This window comes from Diabrotica virgifera, chromosome 3 (assembly GCF_917563875.1).
Source record: "Diabrotica virgifera virgifera chromosome 3, PGI_DIABVI_V3a".
Classification (NCBI taxonomy): domain Eukaryota; kingdom Metazoa; phylum Arthropoda; class Insecta; order Coleoptera; family Chrysomelidae; genus Diabrotica; species Diabrotica virgifera.
The window spans coordinates 1601524-1628605 of NC_065445.1; the positions used below are offsets into that span (position 1 = coordinate 1601524).

The 27082-nt window shown below is 32.8% G+C and overlaps 1 protein-coding gene across 7 annotated transcripts in view; it reads left to right on the forward strand.

Annotated features, from left to right (window-relative positions):
* LOC114324427 (ephrin type-B receptor 1-B) overlaps positions 1–27082 on the forward strand; it is a 968545-nt gene that overhangs the window by 692732 nt on the left and 248731 nt on the right. For all 7 annotated transcript variants that reach the window (XM_028272269.2, XM_028272271.2, XM_028272268.2 and 4 more), the window contains one exon: positions 23461–23540. In XM_028272269.2, coding sequence (XP_028128070.2) covers positions 23461–23540 — 80 coding nt within the window. The remainder of the gene's footprint in view (positions 1–23460; positions 23541–27082) is intronic.

Consider the following 27082-nt stretch of genomic DNA (forward strand, 5'->3'; position numbering starts at 1 on the left):
TGTCCATTTAGATTTAAATTGTGTTGTGCTTTTTTCAAGTATTATTCCTTTAGTTTTTTCGGTTGAAAATCTCAAGCCAAGGTTGTCAATACGCTTAAATCTTTTTTAAAATACATTTTGTTTGTAAATATAATAAAGATGAAAGTAATAAATTGATTGGATTCCACCCTATTAAAACAAATATCAAAGCAACATCTGTTTATATATTCAAATTGCTATCATTATCAAGTATAATTAAATCATAAAATTTCAGCGTTATAAATCCATTGGTGGAAAAAATCGCTAATTATACGTGTACCAACGATGTTACCGGAGATACCATCTTTCATTTTTTTAACGGAATCCGGAGCATTATCGTCTGCGTAAAATGCAAATCGTCTGAAAGAAGAAGTCTGCGTTTGAGAGAATTAACGGCTAGAGGGACAAAAGGAGTTAAAAGTTTAGAACTTTTTTTAATCTACACCGAAGGAATAATAAGATCTTATATTAATTCTTTTAATTGTGAAAATGTCCCTGAAGAAAACTAGAAAATAATAAAAATATTTTTGGTTCAATCGTTCATCGGTAATCTTCTTCTTTAAGTGCCATCTCCGCGACGGAGATCGGCATTCATCATAGCTGCTCGGACTTAAAGGCGGCTGCTGTAAAAAGTTCATTTCCTTGGATCTTCTGGATGCTTCTCTTTCCTTGGATCTTTCATAATCTTGATGATTTTGTATCAGTTGGAGGAAGAGATACACGCGTAATATGCCCGAGAAGATATTCCAATTTTCTTGCCTTTACAATTTTCTCTCTCTGGCGTGTTCTGTCCACGATATCTTCAAAATCTTCTATTCACCCACAACAACTCGAATTATTCCAGTTTTTTTAAATCGATATCGTATAATCTCGACAGCATAACTCCTAGCTCCAACTTTAAATTTCTTGTACAGACCACTCTTCCAGTTTTGTTGAAATTTGCTCTAGCTTTTTCTATTCTGACTTCTATTTCCTATAGTCCGTCCCACCTTGACTTTACAGTATAGGGAACATAGGCAATGCAGTCCTTATGAGAGTTTTTAGCGCGGTGATGCCGATTTTATCAAAAAGAATTTGTAATCGAACATTAGAGAGATTAAATTAAAACTGTTTCACAAGTGCAATCTACAATTTTAGGATTCATATGCCTAACAACTATAGTACCTATATCAAATAAACTTAAACGCCTACGAATCCTAAAATTGTAGATCGTCTTTCTAAAATAGTTTTAATTTAATCTCTCTAATGTTCGATTACAAATTCTTTTTGATAAATCGGCATCACCGCGCTAAAAACTCTCATAAGGCCTGCATTGCCTGTGTTCCCTGTTCCCTATACTGAAAGTCAAGGTGGGACGGACTATAGAAGTACCCGTTTGTAGAATTAATAGATAGATAGATATTTATTTATTTATCATAATAGATAATACACAAAACAAAAACATTGCACTCCACACCTGTACAAATTACATAAGAATTGTCAAGGCAAGGAGCGCTGTATAATTATCATAAAGTATTACAAAAATTAAAAACATGAGACTAAACAAATAAAGAAATAAGCATTTCAAATTAAATTAATCAGAAACATTTAATATATAAATAAAAAAAGAAAAAATAAAATAAAAATAAAAACACTGGAAGTACAACAAACACTGCCAATTGGTTTCTAGGTCTTAGTTTTAATATAATTGACTAATAATCTCTTAAAGATAGTTGCATTATGGCTATTTTTAATGTGATAAGGTATATTATTGAACTGTACAATTCCTTTATGAAACAAGCTTTTCATTGAACTGGCCTTGTTGGTTGTTCTAACATAAAAATTTATTGAATTTGCAGCTCTAATGCTATGCTCATGAACATTTGCTATCGGGACCAACTGACTGTTCAAATACTCAGGCAATAAATGGTTTACCATCTTAAATAAGAATGTCATAGATTGGACATACATAAAATGTTCAACTTTTAACCAATTTAAAGTTTTCAGCATATCTTGAATTCGAGTATATCGATTGCATCTCAATATTACTCGCATAGCCTTATTTTGGAGAATTTGAAGCCTGTCATAATTAGAACATCCTGTATAAATCAATGAACAACAATATAAAAAGTGAGGTAATATTAACGAATTATAAATTGTTAATTTAGTTTGAAATGTCAAAAATGGTGATACTCTTCGAAAAAAACCTATTTTTTCCCTATCTTTCTGCAAATGTAATCAACATGTTTACTAAAAGTTAGTTCCCTATCCAATATGAGTCCCAATTACTTTATTTCCTGAACCATTTCAATTTTTTCATTATTTAATTTAATGTGAACATCCAAACTTAAGAATTTCCCGAAAAGAGTATTATTACCAATAAACATGTATTTGGATTTTAACTCATTGACTTTCAATTTGTTTAACTTAAATCTTTCAGTTAACAAATGCAATTCACGATTCATCGTGTCCACTACATCAACAAAATCTTCCCCATAAAAATATATTAATGTGTCATCAGCAAAAAGATGAATTTTACATTTACTTAATACGTTTCCCAAATTATTAATGTATAATATGAAAAGTAGAGGTCCAAGTACACTGCCTTGTGGCACACCAATATCATTTAACTGTGGATTTGACATTTCACTATTTAATTTAGTCCTTTGGTACCTATTTGACAGATCATTTTCCAGCCAATTAAAAACTGTCCCGTTAAAACCATATTTCTTTAATTTCAAAAGAAGTATATGATGATCTATTGTTTCAAATGCTCTTTTGAGATCTATAAAAACTGCGCATATACCGACCCCTGTCGTATCTAAAATACTTTTCATATCTGAGACAACTAACTGTAATGCGGTCTCACATGAATGAGAATTTCTAAATCCAGACTGGTAATTATACAGGATATTATTTGAAGTAATAAATTTAATCAGCTGATTGTACACCACAATTTCTAAAACTTTTTCACAAAATGGAGCATATTTATTGGACGTAATTGATCAAGTTTATTAGTATTAGGAACTTTTGGAACAGGAACTATAGTTGATATTTTAAATTGCTTGGGCACCAGGCCCTTCTCTAAACTCATATTAATTAAATTTAATAAAGGATAACCTAACACATGAAATAGATTTTTGATAATATCAAGACCTACTTCATCCGTACTATTTTTTTTTATATTGAAATTTGATTATATCATATAGTTGGTTTAGTGATATGCTCTCAAAAGTTTCAAAATTTACATCAGATGAAACAACTGTCTGCAAATTTAAATTAATATCACTATTTTGGTCAGAACTTACAATAATATCTTTAATACTATCAACATAATATTGATTTAATATGTTTGCCAAATTTACACTATATGTTACACCTTCATGTTCAAGACTTTGAAATTGTGATATAGTTTTATTAGTTCCTACTAACTGTTTGAGATGTTTCCACATTTGTTTAGAATTACCCCTATTCCTATCAATATTTGACTCATAAAATCTAATTTTAACTTGTTTTAAGATTCTAACACAGTTATTTCTTTCAATTTTATAGTTATTCCAATCTACGCAATCGTTTGTAAACAAAAATCTTTTATGAGCAAGATTTTTATTCTTAATCGTTGTTCCAAGATATGCAAATGTCCACTTATTCGAGTATCGTTCCGTTTATTAGAAGATTCTCGTTATTTCTTTGAATTTTTGATATTTTCATAATTTTTTCATCTTCACGTTCATTATTCGACCCTCTTCTTTACCATCCTCCGCTATTCTGATCACCAATCTCTGAAGATATCCAATATTATTGGCTAAGATGACAGTGTCATTCGGATCTGTGATGTTGTTAATGAGAACTCCATTTACTTTTATTACAGGATTTACCCTCGGGAGATTTTTTCAGGAACTCTTCGGACTAGGCATACAAAGCAATTGGCGACAATACGCATCCCTGTCTCACCCCACGTCTAATTTCAATTTTGTCCGATAGTTGTTTGTTAACACGTAATTTTCTCGCTACTTATCATATACATTTGATATGATTAAGGTCATTGCAGTCTATCTTTTATAATTTTAATACATTCATTAATTTTTTAAGTCAGTATTTTACCGAATGCTTTATTATAGTCAATAAAATACGCATATACATCTTGAGTGAACCTTTGTATCAGTATATTAAGTGAAAGACGAGCTTCACGCTTTCATAGGTATTTGCTAAACCTAAATTTTATATATGTATTTCGTAATTAACACAGGTCTATGTCTATTAACGCTTTTTTGACGAGATATATACGTTTTTGCGTTTTCGTGAAGCGGTAGAATATATAAGTATTCACTTTTTATGTAAGTTTTCAGTATTTTTTTCCATAGGTTAGATTTATAGGTCAGTATGACTTTGATTCCTCTAGAGATTTTTTTTTCTATAGTAGGCTGCGTATGGTAGGTTGCTATGTTAGATTGCCTACACATCTGGCATCAGCTGGATCCTACAAAACATAAATTTTCAGCCTACCATACCATGGTATTACAAGATTAACAGATGTTCTCTTGTCAATTTTCGTGTCAAAAAAACTTCGAGAGGTAATTGAATATCATTAAACAAATAGCAATAAACAATGAATACAACGAAATAATTAATCAAATTTTAAACCAAAAATGGCATAAGAAAACCCTGAAATAAGTCCACCACCACAGAAAAACACAGTACCTTCTAAAATAGGCAAAGTACCAACTAAAATAGCCAAACATAAAAAAGAAAGGAATAATACCAGCTTTCAGGACAATTAAGAACTTCAGCAATAAGCACAATAAGAGGCAAAAGAAAATGCATTTACACAGTGGTGTATACAAACTTACATGTGGAAACTGTTCAAAAACTTACATGAGCCAAACTGGTAAAACTTTTAATAAACGTATAGCAGAACACAAAAGGGCTTTCAATAATAGAACAACAGATTCCACGTACGCACTTTACCTTCTAGATTCTAGACCATAATTAATCATTCTTTTAATGCCCAATTTCAAATTCTCCATATTCTGAAATTAATAAATTTAAAAATGCAGATATAATTCTGAATGACTCAGTTAAGACAAACACCTCCCACTCCTGAACTTATTCAGTTAAAAGGACTTATAAAGTGTAGACGCATAGTAAAAATACATCACTTGGAAAATACACTCTGCCAAAACAGGTGTAATGACATTAATTTGTAATTAATATTGTGGAAGTATGTATTGAAAACTAAAGTCTTCAGTGTCCATTGTTAGATTTTGCATTTATTTTTGTTTTTTAACATGTTATCTTTAAACCTGATCTATTTTGATTACACCCTTACACCTAAGTGAAACATTACCTTAGACGTTGTACCAAACTATCTCTTAAACATGTTGTTTTACAGTACTGCCGCTGTTTTATCGAAGTAACCTCTTTAAATATCTGACTTATAATTTTCCACTGAGTTGCCTCGATTTGTATCTTGCCACATTTACCTGCTAATATACCACATAAATTCTCTTATGTAAGATCATATCTTCCATTTTGTACTGTCTCGTATGCAGTTTATTTCTTTTTTGTGCAGCTAAATGGATGTAATGTTTTACAATTTTCTTGAATATGTGTCACAGAGAGAACACGTTAAGCCAGAAATTATGCGCCTTTATAAATTTTTTTCAGGCAGTATATTACTAAGAATGGAATTACCTGTGTCTTCTTGCATATTTTAACTCTGGTGTGCAATAAAAATAACTTGATAAAATAAAGAAAACACATCAAAGGAGAGTATTAATCGAAAAAGTAGAAAAGTGGATATTTTTAAATTATATGTACACTCCACTCAACCAAACATATGGAATCATCTGATATTTTTTATTATTTTAAGCGAATTAATGCTAAATTAAATTTTCTTCCATCGCATCTCTCAGGAGCCTAACTACAGGACGTTATAGAACCTTATCAACATACCTGCGAGCTATTAAAGTTGGTTGGTTGGATGAAAATTAAAGGATTTTTTACCAATCATAAAATTTATTTATTTTATTTAGCGTATGGCTCAATACATGTAATAAATACAATAATAATTGAAAAAAACGGAAGTACATAATTCAAAAATACAAACATAAGCTCATATAAAAACGAATATAGACAAATACAGATAAAATATAAGATAATACAAACAGATAAGGTTATATCTTTAAGTCAAGTTGAGCTATCCATTCAAGGCCTGCAGGCGTAGTTTTGAAAAAGTCTTTTGGGTCCCCTCGGTATGCCCTCAATTCACATGTCTCCACTATGTGTTGGATGGTTTGATCTGGAGCACCACAGTCGCAGCTGGAGGTAGGCTGTTTTCCCCATTTATGTAGGTTGTGTGCGCATACTGCATGTTCCCGTTCTAATTCGGTTTGGCCTCTTCCATATGTTTCGTGGCTGGTCGAAGCCATCATGCTTTTAGACTGGGTCAATAAGGTTGGATACTTCAGATGAGGCTTCCTCAGACCACAGCATGCGCCATCTGGAGGTAACATTGAAATCATCTGCTGTTAGCTGTTGGGCTGTTCTTATGGGTGGTTTTCTGGATGGGAGTCGGTTTGCTGCTGAACTCGGGATGTCTTCATAGATTGGTAGTTGCAAGTTGCTATTTACTTTCGAATACTCCGTTATCAAGGCCTAGAACATAGGCAATCATAAAATTCCTCCCTAAAATACGACCATTCCTCTTTTATATTTATGAACAAATCTAGCAGTTTCTGTTTTTGCATTTATAATGAAAAGACGTTTCTTCTTCTTCTTCTTCTTCTTCTTCTTCTTATATTAGGCCTCTTGGCCTGTTCTTAACCGATTTTGAGCTTGTATTCGTAGCTGTGATGTTGACTGCCAGCTATCTCGCCACCTTTTAAAGTCCCTTCCTATTGGTCTCTTGCCTGTTGGCTTTGAATATCTGGCTATACGGGCTATTCTCTCACTGTCCATTCTCGTCACATGTTGATTCCATTCTCATCTTATCTGTCTTTCCACCGTACTATGTCTTGTATGTCACAGAGATCTCTTATTATGTCGTTCGGTGATCTGTCTCTCAGTGTTTTCCCAATTATTGACCTCGGCGTTCTCATTTCTCATGTTTTCAGTATAATCTTGCTTTCTGCTGTATTAAATCTTGTTTCTATCGCGTACGTCATCAAAGGCATTTCAAGAAGAAAAAACCTGCTAACAAATGTTTTAAGAAAATGAACACCCATTGTTATTTATAAACAAGGAATTCCACAAGATGGAAGAAATGAAACAACAAAACAACACAAGCAATCCAGCTACACCAAAAGAAAGAGACTCAAGATTGACAACAATACCATATGTAAAGAACTTCTCAGAAAAATTAAAAATTAGAGGAAATAAGTTTAACTTAACAACAACATTTAAAAAACCAACACACTCAGATCTATCCTGACCAAAACCACAACAAACAACACAGAGGAGAGGTCAAAGAACTGCATCTATAAAATACCCTGTAAATGCAAGAATTTCTACGTGGGAGAAACTGCCTTGTGTTGCCCAAAATCGGTCTTGGTCTTGCACTCTTTGTCTTGTTCTTGCGTTTTAGCAAGACCAAGACCAAGACCGCCTTATTTTAGCAAGACCAAGACTGACCGTGCAAGACTTGAGCAAGAACAAGACTAAGCCTGCGAGACTCTTGCGTCTTGCAGTTAGGACTGAGTGTTGTTTTATGGAATAATACAGGGTGTAACAAAAATACAGGTCATAAATTTAATCATATATTCTAAAATTGAACCTAAATCTGAACCTAACTGATCTTAGTACAAATGTGCACATAAAAAAAGTTACAGCCCTTTTCCACTAATTTTTCTCTCCTCCGCTTTTCCCTCCAACTATTGGAGATTTTTTATTGAAAATGAACATGTGGTATTCTTATGACAGTAGTATCTTAAAAAAAATTATAGTGAAATTTAGACACCCCATAAAGATTTTATGGGGGTTTTGTTCCTTTAAACCCCCCCCCCCTATCTTCCCCCCTTTTTTCCTTATCCCTATCGTAAAGACTAAACGTCCTACTTATAAACTGTTTGCCGGGTGTGCAATTAGATATTAGATCAATCGGCCAAACAAAATTGTTGGCTGAAAAGGCACTAGATAAGATAATGCTTGGCTACCCTGTATAGTCCATTCACGCACGGTAAAATGTTACAAAACCTTAAAATTTCAAACAAAGAGATATTATTATATAAAAAGAGATATTGGCCGATGTGTGATTTTGCCCTGGGGCTGAGTTTCACCCCTTCTTGGGGGGTTAAAAAACAAAGGTTCAAAATAAGTCTAGGTTGAATAAGCTGACTAATTCTAAGCAACTTTTGTTCTATTTTATTCATCTACAAATAAACCAAGTCAATACTTTTCGAGCTATTTGCGACTGAATATGTTCATTTTTTAAGAAAGAAAAAACACGTTTTTCGACGGTTTTTGCGCAAATGACTCAAAAAGTATTCTGTTGAAAAAAATATTCTAAGCAAAAATATGTCTTATAAAAAATTGAAATAAAATGATGTATTTAATGGTAGAGGAGCCCAAGCGGAGATTTTTGCAGTTACTGGAGCACGTCAGATTATCACATGGGGAGAAACCTTGTACCCTGTAAATGTACCTCTACCATAAATTGGTTTTAATAAAGGGGAATTCGTTAAGGGAGGCCCGAAAAAAATACATATTCTTAGAAAAACTCAAAATCGTCAGATTAAGATAAGGTAAGTATGTACATGCAAAACAGTGTATATTTAAAAAATCTGACGATTTGTGCGGGGCGTAAGGAAATGAACGATTCACAAAGTTTGACAAAAAAGCGAATATTTCGCGAAATGAATGTCAGATCGAAAAATTTAAAAATCCGTTCAATATTTTTCAAAAATCTATCGAATGATTTAAACACGACCACCCACGGAGAGGGGTGGGGAGTAAATTTTAAATTGTAAATGCGAACAACCTCGCGATATTTCGCGAAATGAATATTATATCGAAAAACTGAAAATTACACGTATTCAATATTTTTGAAAAATCTATCGAATGACAAATGACACCAAACGCGGTCCCTGCGGAGGTGGGGTGGGGGGTAATTTAAATTTTAAATAGTATCCCCCATTTTTTATTGCAGATTTGGATTCCTTACGTAAAAATAAATTGGAACGCAAAAAATGGAAATGGAAAATGAATTTAAAAAAGTGGATTAAAAAGGAATTTTTTCAAAAGAGGATTCAAATTTACCGTACAGTAATGCTAGTTTGTAACTGGTCCAACATCCGCCAAGTTTACTCCTCTGTTATGAAATTTTGACACTACTGGCATTTCATAGGTTAATTAAGTTATATCGGCGATTTTTGTGTTTTCTGTGCTATTTTTAATTTTTAGATTTTTAGTCTACTTTTATATAAAAAACAGTAGTTGTTTTTGGGACCCTTTAGCGACGTATTAGTATAATATAATTTGTATGGATTACGGTCGAAGGCCGATATGGTCAACCAAAAAAGAAGATGTACAGACTGTCTCCCGTGGGACATGGTAGATAGGCCAGTTAGTTAGAGTATAGGCAGGGATAGTTTAGATCGTGGGTACAAACCCACCTAATGTGAGTTGCTTATTAATTAATATCAATATGCTAGTGGGTAACTGCGAGACTTGCAAGACTCTTGCTGCAAGACCAAGACCAAGACCAAGACTGGGAGTGCAATACCAAGACCAAGACCAAGACCAGGTGTACTGGTGCAAGACAAGACCAAGACTGTCCAAGTCTCGTCTTGGTCTTGCATTTGGGCAACACTAACTGCCTTGATACATCAAAAACAGGGTTTCGACAAATCACAGATATGCAAACATGCCTGGGACAAGGAACACAGACCACAGTAGCAAGATGCATAAATAATCAATAATCGTGAAGGAAACAGACATGAAAAAGAGAGAAATCAAAGAAACAACCCTCATCCTACTAAATAAAAAAATGTATAGCAAATCCTCAGCAGAATGCAGCAGACTCTGGTTGCCAATACTTAGAAAAAGTGAACAACAAAAACATACCAACAGTAGAATATAGGAAAATGTGAAGTACATAATAATATCTCCATCATGCACTACACATATGCAACACACAATACATAAAAACACAATTTACAATTTTTTTACCCCAAAAACTCATTATTACGAACTCTCCCATAAATAGAATCACATAACACAAAGAATTATTGCACATATACACAGAATAATCAGAATTTGCTGTCTCACAGAGCATAAATACATCCATCCTCATACCTTTCAACCAACGCTGACTGTTACCTACAACCATCATAAGCAAAGTACGTTCAAACCTTACTTAATATTCTTTTTTCAATGTGCGTCACGAGTACATCACCGTGTGAATAAATATCAACCCTTTATTAAACATCAGTTTTCTACCACAGTAACACAGTAACTGCTCCAGCCTTCAATGTTTACTTAAAAACAGAAATAAATCGTCAACATATAGCAATCTGTATTGTATTTTGTGAAGTGTTGGTCGGCCGCCACCACCATTCATATTTATTTCCCAAAATAACATCTATTACAAAAGAGATCTGAGCCAAATGGTTTAGAAAATATCGACTGAAGGGGTCGCCAACACTGCCACGAATGCAGTCCCTAAAATATTTTCAATGATGGGGTTGCAAAACGAAACATTCAAGAATATTTGAATATTACGAGGGTATTTCAAAATTCGGATTAGGACTTCTAGTCCAAGAGGCAGCGCTGAAAAATCTCTTTGAATTTATTAAAGCTAGATTTTTCACAGTTGATTACTGCGATTGTGTAGAGAAACATACTGCGGTCGGTAAAGCGAAACGTGGAACAGGGGTTACTGAGAGGGTATCAAAGTTGCTTTCCTACGAAGGTAATTAAATCCATTTACTAAGGCTGAAAATCAGTAGACACATTCTAAATTAAATATAAATAAAATTTATTACAGTCACAGTCGGTCAGCTGTATGACGGGACAGAGCCGGTCGGTCGGCCCCAGTGAATGTACAGGGTTATTCACTATATTTTGACCCCCTTGTAAACTGCTTTATTTACAGAATTAGAAAAAAATGTAAAATACAAAAGTTATTCGATTTTTTAATTATGATTTTTTGACATATATTATTATATCGTACTAGTGACGTCATTCATCATGATTAATGATTAATTATACAGTGTGTCCAAAAAAATGTTTTTAATTAAATTAATTGTTTAATTAATAATTCAAAAATTTTTTTGGAATAAATAATGATCTTAATGTTTATAACACTGTATAGAGAACTAAATAACCTTTCAAATAGTCGATTACGTCATCACGCCCAGGTGGATGACGTCACTAGTATGATATATGTCAAAAAATCATAATTAAAAAATCGAATAACTTTTGTGTTTTACATTTTTTTCTAATTCTGCAAATAAAGCAGTTTACAAGGGGGTCAAAATATAGTAATAACCCTGTACATTCATTGGGGCCGACCGACCGGCTCTGTCCCCTCATACAGCTGACCGACTATAATAGCTTTTATTTATATTCAATTTAGAATGTGTGTACTGATTATCAGCCTTAGTAAATGGATTTAATTACCTTCGTAGGAAAGCAACTTTGATACCCTCTCAGTAACCCCTGTTCTACGTTTTGCTTGATCGACCGCAGTATGTTTCTCTACACTCTACACAATCACAGTAATCAACTGTGAAAAATTTAGCTGTAGTAAATTCAAAGAGATTTTTCAGCACTGCCTCTCCGTCTATTCGGAATCAAGGACGTTATTGGAAACTAGGAAATATTCCAATATAATTAGGAAAAATATTAATAACACTCACACTATAAATCTCATAAGTTCCTTTTTAACACTTTTAAAATTGAGTCTCATAAATACACACAGTAAGTGTTTCTTTACATTAACAATCGACAATAGACGAAAATGGAAATCAAAATGCCAGCTCAGACCTTTGGTAAAGCTGGGTCTGGGATTTCGCCACTAAGTGGTTCTGGCTGGTGTGACTCCAGTACCAATTACCGGCTGAGATTTTGGAGAGTTCGAGGGTCTGGTGTTTCGCCAGGTTCTGAATTTGTCTCAGTACCATAAATTCCCGCTCAGTCCATCTGAGGTTCAAGAAAAGGTTTTGGTCTTCGTTCACCCTCCAGATATGGAAATAAAAGTACAAGTTTTAGTGATTTTATTCTAGAGAAACCTATTATGGTTTCCTTAATGTTTCCACCTGCCTCCTTATGGGAGTGGAGGTAAAGTGTGTATAGTAAAACAGAGGATTTCGCAGTATTATTTCAATATTTCAGAATTACAGTCAATATTGTAATACCGGATTTATACTCAGCCCTGTTCGACAGGGAATTGGACAGGGAAGTGGGCAGCGTGAATGTGTAAATAGCTCACTCGCGCTGCTCCTCGTCATGCTACTGCCGTTGCACCTACATACCCAAAAAGTCGGTTCTAGTGACGGAAGTCAAAGGAGAGAAGTCAAAGGCGGCTTCGCCGCCGGCAAAACGGCAAGTGAGTAAGGGAGCAAGACGATGTTGTTGTCACATTCCTTTCTTGTGAGTCGTTCGGTAATGAGTTGTCGGGGCATTGGTGAGGAACTGATGTAAACACCTCACTCGCGTTGATATTATATTATTTCGGGCAATATTTCCGTCAACGGCAGCGGCAGTGGCAAAGGCTGAGTATAAATCCGGCATAATGCCTTCCAACACATCCCACTTGAATCAGTTACAAGCATTTGAAACGTGTATATAGCAAAGGCTATTAAAAAATCAAACGGCCAGAATAAGTGAACGAAGCGAACCAGAAGTAGAAGGAAGCGATTGGTATGTTGTTTGACAGAAAAATTCCAATAAAACTGAAGGGAAAATTCTATAAAACAGCTATATCAGATATGATATACGGAACTGAATGTTGGGCAGTTAAGAAGAAAAAAGGAACAACGAATTCACGTGGCGAAAATGCGAAACTTAGATGGATGAGTGAAATGACAAAAAAGGATAACTGTAGGATGCCACCTCTAATCTTCCTCGAATTTACTCATTGATAACAAAATGAGAGAGTATAGATTAACATGGTTTGGTCATGTTCAACATCGAAATCACCAAATACCAAAAACTGCTCAACAGCGGGTTCTTGGAAGGAGTAGTAGAGGAAGACCAAAGAAGACCTGGAGGAGACACTTAGGTAGGACATGTCGGTAAAGGGGATTGATATTGATATGACTCAAGGTATAAATTTTTTAGAGAAATAAAATTAGAGGAGACCAGGGTTGTTTCGTTTTAAACATTTTGTTTTAAACAACTGTTTTAAACATTTGTTTATGTTTTAAACAGTTTTTGTTTAAAACACGTTTAAAACACTTAAATTAAACAAGCGTTTTCTTTTTCATTTTCTTTATTAAAATAATAAATAAATATGAAAAAAAATCTCAAATACATTATACAAACTTTTTAACATACATATTATTTATTTATTAATAAACTGAACATAACAAAAATTGGAAAACTTAAAACATTTTGCATACAAGAGTTTATAAATTTCTCAAAACTATTCTGATCTGATATCTGATCAGTCACGTCATCACCGATGCAATTAAGCTCTTTAAAAGTTGAAACCAACTTAGCAGCTTTGACATTGCCTAGCCGATTACGTAGTTTGGAATGGTAAAGCATTCTTTAAATTGAAAGAAGAGTCTGTCGTATGTTGGCTGACGATGCATTAGCTGTGTGGAGCTGTTAAGCAAGTTCCAATCCTGTAGTATTTATTTATATTTTTCATAGAACGCCGCCATGTCTATAGTATTACATAAATTTTTAGAAAACATAATATATGGTTTAAAGGGTACACACTTTGCCTGGTAATTAATAATAATTGGCAATGCTCTGGATGATAATTTATTGTCTGAACATTTCTGTTTCTTAATGGTTAAAGCCATTTCCATACACTCCTTGAAGCTCCTTCGTATCACATACAAAAATTAACCATTTGCATGTTAAAAAAAAACACTAAATACCACAAAATAGCTTACAGTAGGCGTTATTGCAATAGTCAACTTGCAATGCCAATTTATAAATAGTAAATAGTCTGGGTTCCCCCAGGCAATAGCTCCTAATTGCAATTGGGTTTCTTATCTATTATGTATGTTCAAGAAAAGTTAAAATTAAAGTTATTAATATAATGTTTAAGAAATTATAATTTAAACATAATTTAAAATTATGATTTATTTGTTTAAAACATAAAATTTAAAATAAAAAACGCATGTTTAAAACAAAAAAAAATGTTTAAAATAAAGAAAACATGTGTTTTAAACATGTTTTATTTGTTTAAAACGTGAAATTTAAAAACAAAATAAAACATGTTTAAACAAGAAAAAAACGTTTAAAATAAAAAAAAACATGTGTTTGTATAGATTTAAAAAAAAATATGTTTTTTTGCAACCCTGGAGGAGACCCCGCGTAGGGATAAAGGCAAAGAGAATCGTGACTATGATGTTGACTGGATTAAGTAAACATCCAAAAGAAAATAGAAACAGATGGGACACCGTCAATACTACTTTTTTTTGTGCATTTGATGGCCTTGGCCGAGCCAATTAGCCAGATATTTTGATATTTTAAAAACAAACAATTTTTTTCAGTTAGAGGAGTTTTTCTGTTTTTCTAACTCTAAATACATAACAAACTAACATACTAAAATTATTATTATCTAAATAATACACTATTTTGGTTGTAAATATTTTTTTGTAAATATTTATTTTTTTTTGTATTTTTTTTATTTGATTATGTTTTTAATTTGTTTTTGTTTTATTATTTTTTTATTATTATGTTTTATTAATTGTTGTTTTACTACGCTACGACATAGACCCGATTCAACATCTCGGAGGTTTACATCTTCTTAGTTTTTCTCTCTTTTTTTGCTTTTTTCTCTTTTTTTTTGTTTTTTTTGCTTTTTTCTTTTTTTCAATTATAATATACAAAAATTACTTAAATCTACAAGGTTTAAAAAAAATAACAACAAAACAAACATGTATATACATGTCAATACTACTTGGGATACGACAACCTAATTATTCCGTGAATCAGGAATAAGTTTAAATATTAGCAGTGCAGTAAGAATTACAAATAAAGTTGTGAAACCATCTGAAAAAATTATGTTATCTAATTTTCTCTGGAGGTAAACAAAAACAGGCATTACTATTCGCAATAGCTTACTGTTAGTTGACAACGTAATCCCTTTACAGCCCCCGTATAAAGAATGATCGGAAGGGAGTCAGTAAAGAAAGAGTGCAAAATATTGTACAACGTGTTCTACACGAATGAGTTTCTGGGGGCGGCAGACTTCTATGTCGGAAAAATGACGCTTACGCGGTTTTGTTGATTTCAATATAAACTCCGCAAAAATATTTCCAGGATTTATATTGGGGAAGAAAATATGTAGTGTCAAAACAAGGGAGCAAATCGGAAATATATTTATATTTTGCTGAAAAGTTCGTAGGCTAACATAGAAAAAAAAATTTGAAAATTTTTTATTTTATTATTCATTATAGTTACCTTCAAAGGCGATGCAACGTTATAGCGATCATACAACTTTTCAATACCATTTTTATAATACAATAATATGTCTTTAGCCTCAAAATAAGTCTGTTTCATTGGTGCTAAATTTCTTTCCAGCAAGCATTCTCTTGAGTTCAGCGAGCAGGTGGTAGCCGCTGGGAGCTATAGGGTAACGGGTACAGTGATTGGCCACTTAAGGGATTTCAAATTGAATTAAAATTGTAAATTTTTATATTTTAAAGTGAAATATTTTGTAAGGGTTTTTTAATAATAATAAAACATCAAATTTTATAAAAACTCAGGTTATTTTAATAAAAAATAATAATGTATATAAAAAATAAACCAAATTTAAAAACATACAAAATTACACAGTTATTGGCCATGCAAACATAGTTATTGGCATATAGAATTACAGTTATTGGCCACTCATAAAATTCCTAATTTTCTTTTCTTGTTTGTGCAGTTAGGGCACACAAAACTATTTAGATTTTCAATTTCTTGTTGTTTTTTAACACAACTACCAATATGGGAGCCTCTGACACAAAATAAAACATTTTATTCCAACTTTTGATTTAGAAATATTTTAGGAACAAGAATAGCACAATCCTGTATACAAAAGATTATTATTTAAAGATATGTTGGTGTTGTCTGATTGTTGCACCAATATATCTGAGAGAATTTGTATTTTTTCATGTTCTGGATATCCCTCTGTTTCGAAAAACAACTTTCTTTTAGCCGACTCACCAGCACGTTTTTCTTTGCTGGTTTCCAAATTTGTACATTTGCTTTGGGAAGTATTCCTCAAATTTGATGAATTCTTATTGTTGGAGACATCAAAAGATACGTTATCAATTGAGGGCAGAATAGCGTTTTCCTCTACAGAATCAGGAAATTGGTTCCGTGGCAGTTCGTGGTTTTCTTTGGCGTTAATCACTTCTGTTATATGTACTCTAACTCCACTTCTCAAAGTAGTGCTTTTAATTGTATGATCAAGAAGTGTGTCTGATTTAAAAGTATTTGTATCTACAATATCACCTGTATTTAGTGTAACATTTTCTTTATTCTTCACAACATTTTGACATTTTTTGCTCTCGGAATTGGCTCTTGTGGCAATTTTTTTTATTACTTTCTTCTTGGTTTCTTTATTTTGTTTACCTTTATTGTTTACTTTTGCATCAATTCGCTTTTGTTTTCGTTCTAATTTTATTTTTTCTTATTCGTCTTTCTCTTCAATTTTACGCCTCTCTGCATTTTGACGATCTGAAGAAGTGAGCACGAAAGGCAACCGTTCTGTTTGCTTTTTACCCTTTCTTTCTGGGGTTTTTGGCCAAAAAAGAATTTGTCAATTGAGGTGTCAATTTCTTTATATAATGGGTTGTCTTGATTTACTAAAGGCAGATTATCGGATGTCGATTAAATATCTAGAATCACTGTATCTTCTGTGACGATAGTATCTTTTTTTTGGGTTTTCTCGTCGAAACTTTAATACTGCCCGGTTTCAATTTGCCTTTAATGGTTTAAATGCAGCAACATCTGCAGGCTGTATAATTCTGGTCGCATTGGGATATAATGCCACTAAAATAATTTGTAACTTTGAGCATAATTCACTGGTTTGAATGGTTAAGTGAGTTTTATGTCCATCAACGAACAAAATGACTGGAAATTTAGTGTTTTTTGCAACTAGGTACTTATATAAGACTTTTCCTATGTATTCATAGAAGTTTTCATTCTTCATCCATCCCGTATCGCTACAGCCTATGCCCCATTCTCGAGGAACTGAATTTGTAACATTGCTAGGAAGTCGTTTGTATGGGTAAATAATCATCGGTGCTGTTATTTCTTCAGATGCTGCAAACCTAAACATAACCGTCAAATTAACTTTGGAGTAATGTTTTATTTGATATACATTTTTGCTTCCCTTTACACCCAACACTCGTTTATTTTTGGGACACAAGAGGAAGCAGGTTTCATCCCCATTAAAAACACGTGAGGGGTCTTGAAGAATATCAATGTAACGTTTACGGTGTAAATATTCTTGAACACCGGTGAACCATTTTCTTATATCTTTTTCAGACACAACTGAACTTGCTGCTCTTACCGCTTCTGGAGTTCGCTCGCTTAAATCTGGATGTCTCTTTAAAAAGGATCTATACCAACCTCTTCCGGGCGATTGTCAGTAAAAGGATTAGCACGTGGATTTGCATCAAGAAAACCTTTAACTGAGTCTTGTATATTTTCCACTCTTACTGGAAAACCTTTGTCTTGGCATGTTACGATCCAATTCTTTAAACGATTCTCTTCCTCCAAAGAAAGACTAGGATTGGGACCAAGGTTAGTTTTTCATTAAATATTTCCCTTGCTCTAAGCTGCAGTGTTGCTCTTGGCACATTAAATTGTTCAGCGGCTTTCCGTTGGCTCATGCCATTTTCTATGGCCTGAAAAGCAGACTGAAGATCTTGTTCTGTATATTTTTTGTGATACGTTTTATCTTTCCGGATATTTGGCATTTTTTATTATAAAAATAAAAATCATTTAATAGTATCTAATAATGTTATCTACAATACGGACGTTTCAAATTTGATTCAGATTGCCCGCATTGGCATTAATTTTATAACAACTAAAATAATTGTAATTTTATAAAAACGAATCCGGACAAAAAATATATTCTTATTACACATTACAGTTATTGGCCACCCTGTGGTTTAGTGATTGGCAGTCGGCCAACCACCAGTTATTGCCATAAAAAATAAGAAAAAATGCTTGAAATATGTTGTGTTGGGCCAAACTAAGCTAAAAGAGCGTAAATATAATAAATATTTTAATTTAAAGTAGGTACAGTAATTGGCCGGTAGGCCAATCATTATAATGCGGACATATTTAAGATACAGTACTTGGCCACTAAAATTTACCGGCAAAAAATTATAACCTTACTATTAAAACCACCGATAACGTAAGATGTACCCCACTAAATCATCACAAAACATTAATATAAACAGATACACAATATTATTAGCCAAGATAACTCACCTCATGAATGGCCTTCCTTAACAAATTCTTTAAAAAACTCTTAAAACTGGATGCACCTGTTAAGCTTCGATCAACACACTCTGTCACAACTAGACAATATTAACTGAGAGAGATAATGGCTAGACCAAATATATAGCAATGTTGCCGAATTGCAATGCAAATACATTTATTTCCTTATACTTTCTAAAAATCTTAATATTTCGGATTTTTGTGAAAGTGGCCAATCACTAGTGACCGGCCAACAACTGTACCCGTTACCCTATCTGGTGAATACAGTGGCTACGCAAGCAACTCATTCATTCAAGCAATCCAATTCATCAAATCTTACCATCGTTAATTATTTTTTCGCGATTTCGTCCTTCAAACGCAATGTAATAGTCGCTGTTAATCGTTTTTCCCTTTTCAAGATAGTCGATGAATATTATACCATGCGCATCCCAAAATACTGATGCGATAACCTTACCAACCGACTGTTGCGTTTGTCCATGCTTTGGAGTCGGTTCATCACGTGTAGTCCACTCGGCTGACTGTCGATTGGACTCCGGTGTGAAATGATGGGGCCATGTTTCTTCCATTGTATCATATCGACGCAAAAATTAGGTTTTATTACGATTGAAGAGCTTCAAACACTTCTCAGAATCGTCAATTTGTTGTTGTTTTTGATCGATTGTAAGCTCTCGCGGCACCCACCTTGCACAGAGCTTTCGCATACACCGAGAGAAAAAAATTCTTGACATAAAGAAACTTTATTAATATTTAAGAAAGATCGACTTTGCATATTGCCTAAGAAATATATCTTTGTATGTAAGATATAATTTTCTAAAATATTTCAAATAAATTTTAATATACCCAAAGAAATATATCTTAAACATGATTGAACTATCACTTTCTTGCAAACTGCAAACCCATTTGTCAGAAATAAATTATACTTGTCATAAGAATATATTTTCTTGGCATTACAAAACTCTTCTTTCTGAGCAATAATATTTCTTAGTAAGGAATATTGTTATCTTACCATTATTAATTAATGTATTTAATGTTAAGAAAAATATTTCGCAGATATAATTGTATATTTAGAATTAAGTTACATTTCTTAAAAATAAAGTGATATTACATACGGCGAAATAAATCATTATGTTAGGTGAAATTATTCTTTATTAGATAATAAAAACAGGATATAAAACGTTAGATATTAATACATACAAATAATTTCTCCACTCTTAAACCACTGGCTTCTGTACAATAATAAAAGGATGGTGATGCAAATCCAACTTCCTTAATTTTTCCCTCTCTTTATTAATAGCACTTTGTATATCAGCAATTACCTAAAACAAAACCGTTATGTAGAAAGAGTAAACTTATTTTAATAAAAAAATTTTTATAAGGATATAAGTACATACTTATTTTGACAAAAGGAAATACAAAAAAAATACACGGGCCCACATAAAAACTATTAATTTTTTGGTATAAGAACAATATAGGTATTAGTAAAACAGTCTACAATCCAAAAACATTTCTTGGCATTTCAACAAATAATAATCAATCATATTTAGTTCAAACATGGCTTTATTTATCCTACCATCTTTGTTAATTTTTTTCTTTTTGTATATGAAATTTTAATTATTTATCTGTATAATATTAAGTCACACAATAGACATTATTTAGCTAAAACAAGAAGAAAAATACAACCAATGTAATGCATTGAAGCAGACATATATTGTAATTTTATTTATTTATATAATCCAAAAGATACAGCAAACCTAATCATTAAGAAATTTTATTACGGGAAAGTATTATGTATTAGTTTACATCTAAGTCATTTAATACATATTAACTAATTCACGGTTTTCGGGAATACAATTTCTTAACCGTTAAGATTTTTCATTTAGACTAACTAATGTTTCTTTATGACAAATAAAGCACACGCCATGTTTGATATAACGTTGAATTGTAGGATTGTATAGAAGACTATACATTCAAGAAACATATTTAGTTTATACATAGGTATACACATTTTTATAAAGGAACTTACCTGTATACAGTTTTACCAGTTATGGAAGCCCCTAGTTGGTTAATAGCTCCTTTCAATATTGTTCTGAAGCTTTATATTATATTATTCTCTCCGAGGTGGAAGTCCAAACGCCAATAAAATCATTTTTTAAGTTAAATTGTGGCTTATTTTCCAGTTAGAATAAGATCCTTTCTTTCAGAGTTGTCCACCATTATAGATATCTAAAATGCATATAAAGATACTATTAGGTATGTTTCTTTTAGAACTACATATTCGAATATGCAACAATATTATTACATCTTAAATTAATCAATTTACTTTTATATACCTATTTACGTACATTTAAACTATCCCTTAGATTTTAAAGAAAAGCAACTAATCCAAAATCCATCTATGAAAATGAACTAATGCCATGCACGCAATCTTGCCAAACACTGAGATTAAATCACAAATAGTGAATAATGGTTACTGCGCAATTCTTTTGTGGAAGAAAATCTCTTTGCAAGTAGCATTTCGGCATTAATGATAAAGTTTTTATTTAATAACCACAGTTACTACAGAGGATATTTCTGAAGAATTATTTCTTGTGGTTTAAAATATTTATTTGATTGCAAGAAAATTTCTTGTTCACAAATATAAATATGGATTAACTTAACATATATTTCTTAGACTGCAAAATATTTGTAGTTTTCAATTTAAGAAACAAAAACTTTAGAATAAGAAAATTAAAATGTAACCATTAATGCGTTTCTTAGTATTGAAGAAATTATCTGTAAGACATTATTGAGTTGTGTTTAAAAAACTCGTTTCTTTATATGTGAAGCGGTATGTTTAAGTTAATATGATATGGTAACTTTTAAGAAAGATAGCTCAAAGAAATCAGTGTTTTAGGAGAAAAGAAATTGTTCTCTCGGTGTACCCAAATATTTATGAACAATATATCCAACACGTCCCTTTGATATTTTTGGTGTCAGCTATGCCGAACAACTTCACTTACGGTTATCCAAAATTATTTTGTTGACTTTTTTATGTTTGCGTCGGTAACACAGCGTCGTTGGGGCGTCCACTGCGTGCATTGTCCTCCGTCTATGGCTGGCACTAATGTACAGATTATTAGTATGATAAGTACTATTTCCAAGAATTTATTTAATTATTTTGAGTCCTTATCACTCATTTAACAATCTAGTTCATTTTATAAAATTATAAACGTGAGCAGCATTATCTTTAGATCTCCATCTTTAGTTACGAGTATGTTGAATGACTGTTCAAAAGAAAGAAAATGATTATACCGACAAACCATTTGATTAAGTCTGGCAGTGGTAACGGCATTTTTTAATGCTTTCGTTTGTGCAAATTCGATGTCATTTACATACCATTTTAGACGGTTTTGAACTTGATAATGATGATGAAGACGGACAGTTAAAGGCTTGTTCGCATCGATTTATGTACCTTTCAGTTTTAATTATCACAATCCGGCGGTGCAATTAATCGAGGAAAAAGTGTAGTAATGAGCTCTTGTAAGGTTCTATTAAGTAATTATCAGGGTATCACGTTGGCAAAAGGCATAATGCCCATATAAATTATATCGCAATGTGAAAGCGTTCGATGGGAGATGTGCACGCGGTCAATTATGGTCTTAATTGCAAATTACTGAATGATATTCTATTGTAGGTTTAAAAATATTGCCTGTAAAGTTGATATCAATACCAATTCTATAAACAGAAACATTGTTAGAGTAATAAAAAAAGCGTTTTCATAAATTTATCGTTTCTTCTAACATTTATTCAAACTCAGTTTTTAAAACCGTCTTGTTGTTCTCTTCACTTTTTATTTTATTCCTAAGTATTATTCCAAATATCATATTCAGCACAGAATTATCATTTCTCTTTATTTTTTTTTCTTTTCTTAGCAATATAATATTTGGGATAATATCCTAGGTCCTAGACAACCCACACAACCAACGTAGACGTATTGCGCCGAATTAGAAAGCAAAAAGAAATATCTTTTACAATTAAGGAACGGAAACTTGAATACCTCGGACATATTATGAGACGTGATAAGTATCGTATACTGCAACACAGGGTAAAATAGAGATCAAACGCGGAGATGGAAGACGAAGACACTCATGGCTTCAAAACTTACGCCAATGGTTTGGACTAACATCAATCGAGTTATACAGAAACACCGCAAACAAAATTAAAATTTCAATGGTGATAGCCAACGTCCGCAACGGACAATGCACATGAAGAAGAAGAATAGTCTCTTGCTACATTGGCCAGACCAGCCGCTGTCTTAAAGGTCCTGTAACCTCTCACAAAAGCGACATTATAACTTCTAAACTCTTGTGCCCTTGCACAAGACGTCATTTCTACTAAACATCATATTGACTCTGCAATGCAAATGTCAAAATACTGGCCAAACAATAAAATTATCAAGAGGCATGAATGGGTGGGTTAATATCAACTTACCCTGTATAATTAAAGAATCTACACAAAACTGGTCAAATCGTAACATAAATCGAGGTATAAAATTCATTTTCTTTATAGGTATTAGACGCCAGGTTTTATATTAAAACAAGGTGGGCACATTTTAGTATTATTTCCTCTGTCAAATTTTTAATTTATGTTTGTTTATATTCCCAAGCCCATGGCCCTCCTAACTTTCCCATAAAAATACAAATGCAGGTCGCTACAAGCAAGCCGCTATCTAGCAGAATAATTTATTTTATCAACAATTAATTTAAAACCATAAATCCAAGTATTTTATGGTGATTTTTTTTTAATTTCATGAATATTGTTTGTTGTGGCTCTACTAATAATATCGTTTTTTGTTTACAGTTGTCGTTCTTGACACGACGGGGGAGGCCAGTCTGGATTGGACGCGGTACCCGTACGGTCCGCAGGCCAACACACCAGGGGTGAGTAGACTATTTGTTTTATTCGTTCGCCATGCAGTTTATCGTTTTTCACATAAATTACGTACTTGGTTAGTGGCGTAGTCAAAATTTATAGGAAAATAGTGCGTGGAATTTTTTTTCTCTAAAAGTACTAATAATAATAGGTAATTAGGCTCACAAATCAACCAAAGTAATATAATAACTGCAGAAATTAACAGACGTATATTATCTAGCAAATATAGATTTAGAAAAGGCTTTGGCACTAGAGAAGCAATATTTACAGCACAAATAAATTTACTTTGTATTTCAGATTTGAATGCGCCCTAGTGTTGACGTTCGGTTTTCCAAATTTTCTGAGTTTTATTTTGATAACATCTCGTCAAGTAAAATGCCTACACGGTACCAAAATAATATTAAAAAAATGTAGAAAAACCAAACGTCAGCAACAGTTCGCGTTCAAATCTCCAATACACAGTGAATTTGGTTGCCGTAGTGTACAAAGACTCATAGAATCGTGTCGAGATGTCAGCTGTGACATATTCATATAATCTAGTTGAGTGTGAAAAAGCCTTCAGAAAGCCTTAATACGAGTAGACTTACAAAAATGTAAAGAGATACCTATAAGAAGAGGAGTACAACAAGGATGTGTACTAGGCCCGATATTTTTTAATATATGCGTTGAAATATGTTGATCCACGTCCTGTCTGTATAATTTAAAGGAATGGAGTGGAATAACAACAATAGAAATAATGTAAGAGTAAAACGGGCCGCGATAATCGCCAATGTTCTTAAAGGATGAGGCACATGAAAAAGAAGAAGCAGAAATTCCAACAACATGAAATACTAGAGATACAACTGTTGTTGTCATTTGCTGCTTTTAAAGAATGAATTGGACGATTTTCTTGATGTTCCGTCCTTTTACTTCAACAAATATGGGTCCAACAGGATGGTGCTCCATGCCACTGTAGGTTAAATGTAAGACGATACCTCGAAAGTACCTTGAAAATAAAAATCAATAAAAGGGTTACATTCGGTTTTCTGAAATTTCTGGGCCTCCTCGGTTTCCAGATTTGACGCCACTTGATTTTTTCTTGTGGGGAGCGTAAAGGAAAAGGTCATAGATGTTTGTATATATTGACATCATTTATTTTCATCATCTGTCTTTAGATTTTGCTTCATGTAATGTTATAAGAACTGTACTTTTTTTTCCTTTTTTGTCCAAAATGTATTTAACCTAACGTTTATCATAATCTAATAATCTAATCGAATGTGTTTTTTCTGAAGGTGTTGTGTTACGCCACTGGATCAATTTGTCATCTACAGCCGCAGTGACCCGTTGTTTGTATTAAAATATTCAACTGAAATTAATTACACCTAGACAAGCCCAATTTGTTAAATCATAATCTGGGGAATAGATAAAAGTCTGGTTTTTTTTCTATAAAAATAACTCACTGCCATGTCGAGTTCCAGCTAAAATATTTGTTTGAACGATGTTTCCGGATTAAAATTAGCTTAGCTTAGGTTTGTCATTGATATTATGATGAAAAAATTATGTGTTAAATGTTTTTAAATAGTTGAAATTGTCTTGTTAATCTTCATCATCTTCATCAATGGCGTTATAACTCTTTGTGAACCTTTGCTCCGTTTACTATCACCTTCCATGTTTGTCGGTTCTGTGCTACTATGTCTCACTTCCATTTTCTTCAGATGGTCTCGGTATATTTCCACCTTTTTCCAGGAAGTCCTTCAGATCTTCTCCCATCTAGTCTTTCCCAAAACAAATTGTTTAGAATTGTTGACGACAATCGCCTTCTTCTAAACAATTTATTTTGGGAAAGATTATATGGGAGAAGATCTGAAGGACTTGGAAAAAGGTGGAAAGATACCGAGACCATCTGAAGAAAATGGAATACTGCTTATCACATAATATCTTGCTCGTCCCACGCTATTGGCCTGCAGTGGCGCAAGCAGAGGGGGTTTGGGGGTTATAACCCCCCCCCCCATTGGAATGTACTTTGAGTTCTATACGCTTAACACCATACCCCCCTAGAGACTCTCCAGTAGTTGTAAGCATCCCCTTAGGATCATCCTGGTTACACCGTTGTTGTTATATGTATACAGGGTGTAACGAAAATACAGGTCATAAATTAAATCACATATTCTGAGACCAAAAATAGTTCGAATGAACTTAATTTACCTTCGTACAAATATGCACATAAAAAAGGTTACAGCCCTTGGAAGTTACAAAATGAAAATCGATTTTTTCGAATATATCGAAAACTATTATAGATTTTTTATTGAAAATGGACATGTGGCATTCTTATGGCAGGAACATCTTAAAAAAAAATATAGTGAAATTTGTGCACCCCATAAAAATTTTATGGGGGTTTTGTTCCCTAAAACCCCCTCAAACTTTTGTGTACGTTCCAATTAAATTATTATTGTGGTACCATTAGTTAAATTCAATATTTCTAAAACTTTTTTGCCTCTTAGTATTTTTTTGATAAGGCAGTTTTTATCGAGTTGCGGCTTCTTTTTTAATATGTTTTCATAAAAATTTTATGGAAGTTTTGCTCCTTTAAACCCCCCAAATGTTTGTGTATGTTCCAATTAAACTTTTACTGCGGTACCATTAGTTAAACACAGTGTTTTTAAAACTTTTTTGCCTCTTTTTATTTTTTCGAGAAGGCACTTTTTATCGAGATATTACTTCTTTTTTAATATGGTTCAAAATATACCTAAAAATGTAAATCATAAATAAATTTTCATATTATTACCAAGTCTCCATAATCGTACTTAGCCATATACAAATATGTGGTGGATTTGACAAATATTCAAAATATCTCGATAAAAACTGACTTTTCAAAAAAGTACTAAGAGGCAAAAAAGTTTTTAAAATACTTTGTTTAACTAATGGTACTTCAATAATAATTAAATTGGAACGTACACAAAAGTTTGGGGGGTTTAAAAGAACAAAACCCCAATAAAATTTTTATGGTGTGTCCAAATTTCACTATAATTTTTTCTTAAGATACTACTACCATAAGAATGCCACATGTTCATCTTCAATAAAAAATCTCCAATAGTTTTCGATATATTGAAAAAAATCGATTTTCATTTTGTAACTTCAAAGGGCTGTAACTTTTTTTATGTGCACATTTGTACTAAGGTAAGTTAGGTTCAATCGAACTACTTTTGGTCCCAGAATATGTGATTAAATTTATGACCTGTATTTTTGTTACACCCTGTATATCTCACTAAATTTTTCTTTCCGAAGAAAGACTAATTCGTATGTCACGCTATATCTGCAAGGCCATAAATATTACTAGAAGGGTTTTACTTCCCACATCAGCAATTCATTTACTTCTCTTTTCGTTAACGTCCATGTTTTGCTTCCATACGCAACTGATGGTCGTATTATGGTCTTATTAATCACATCTACTGATTTTTGTGTTAGTAAATCCACTGAAACTGCAGAATCTTTTTATTTTTTGCTATTAAAAGGGCGTTTTCGACCTTATCAGGCCATCATGAGTGAAAATATTTTAGTAGTATAAAAGTAA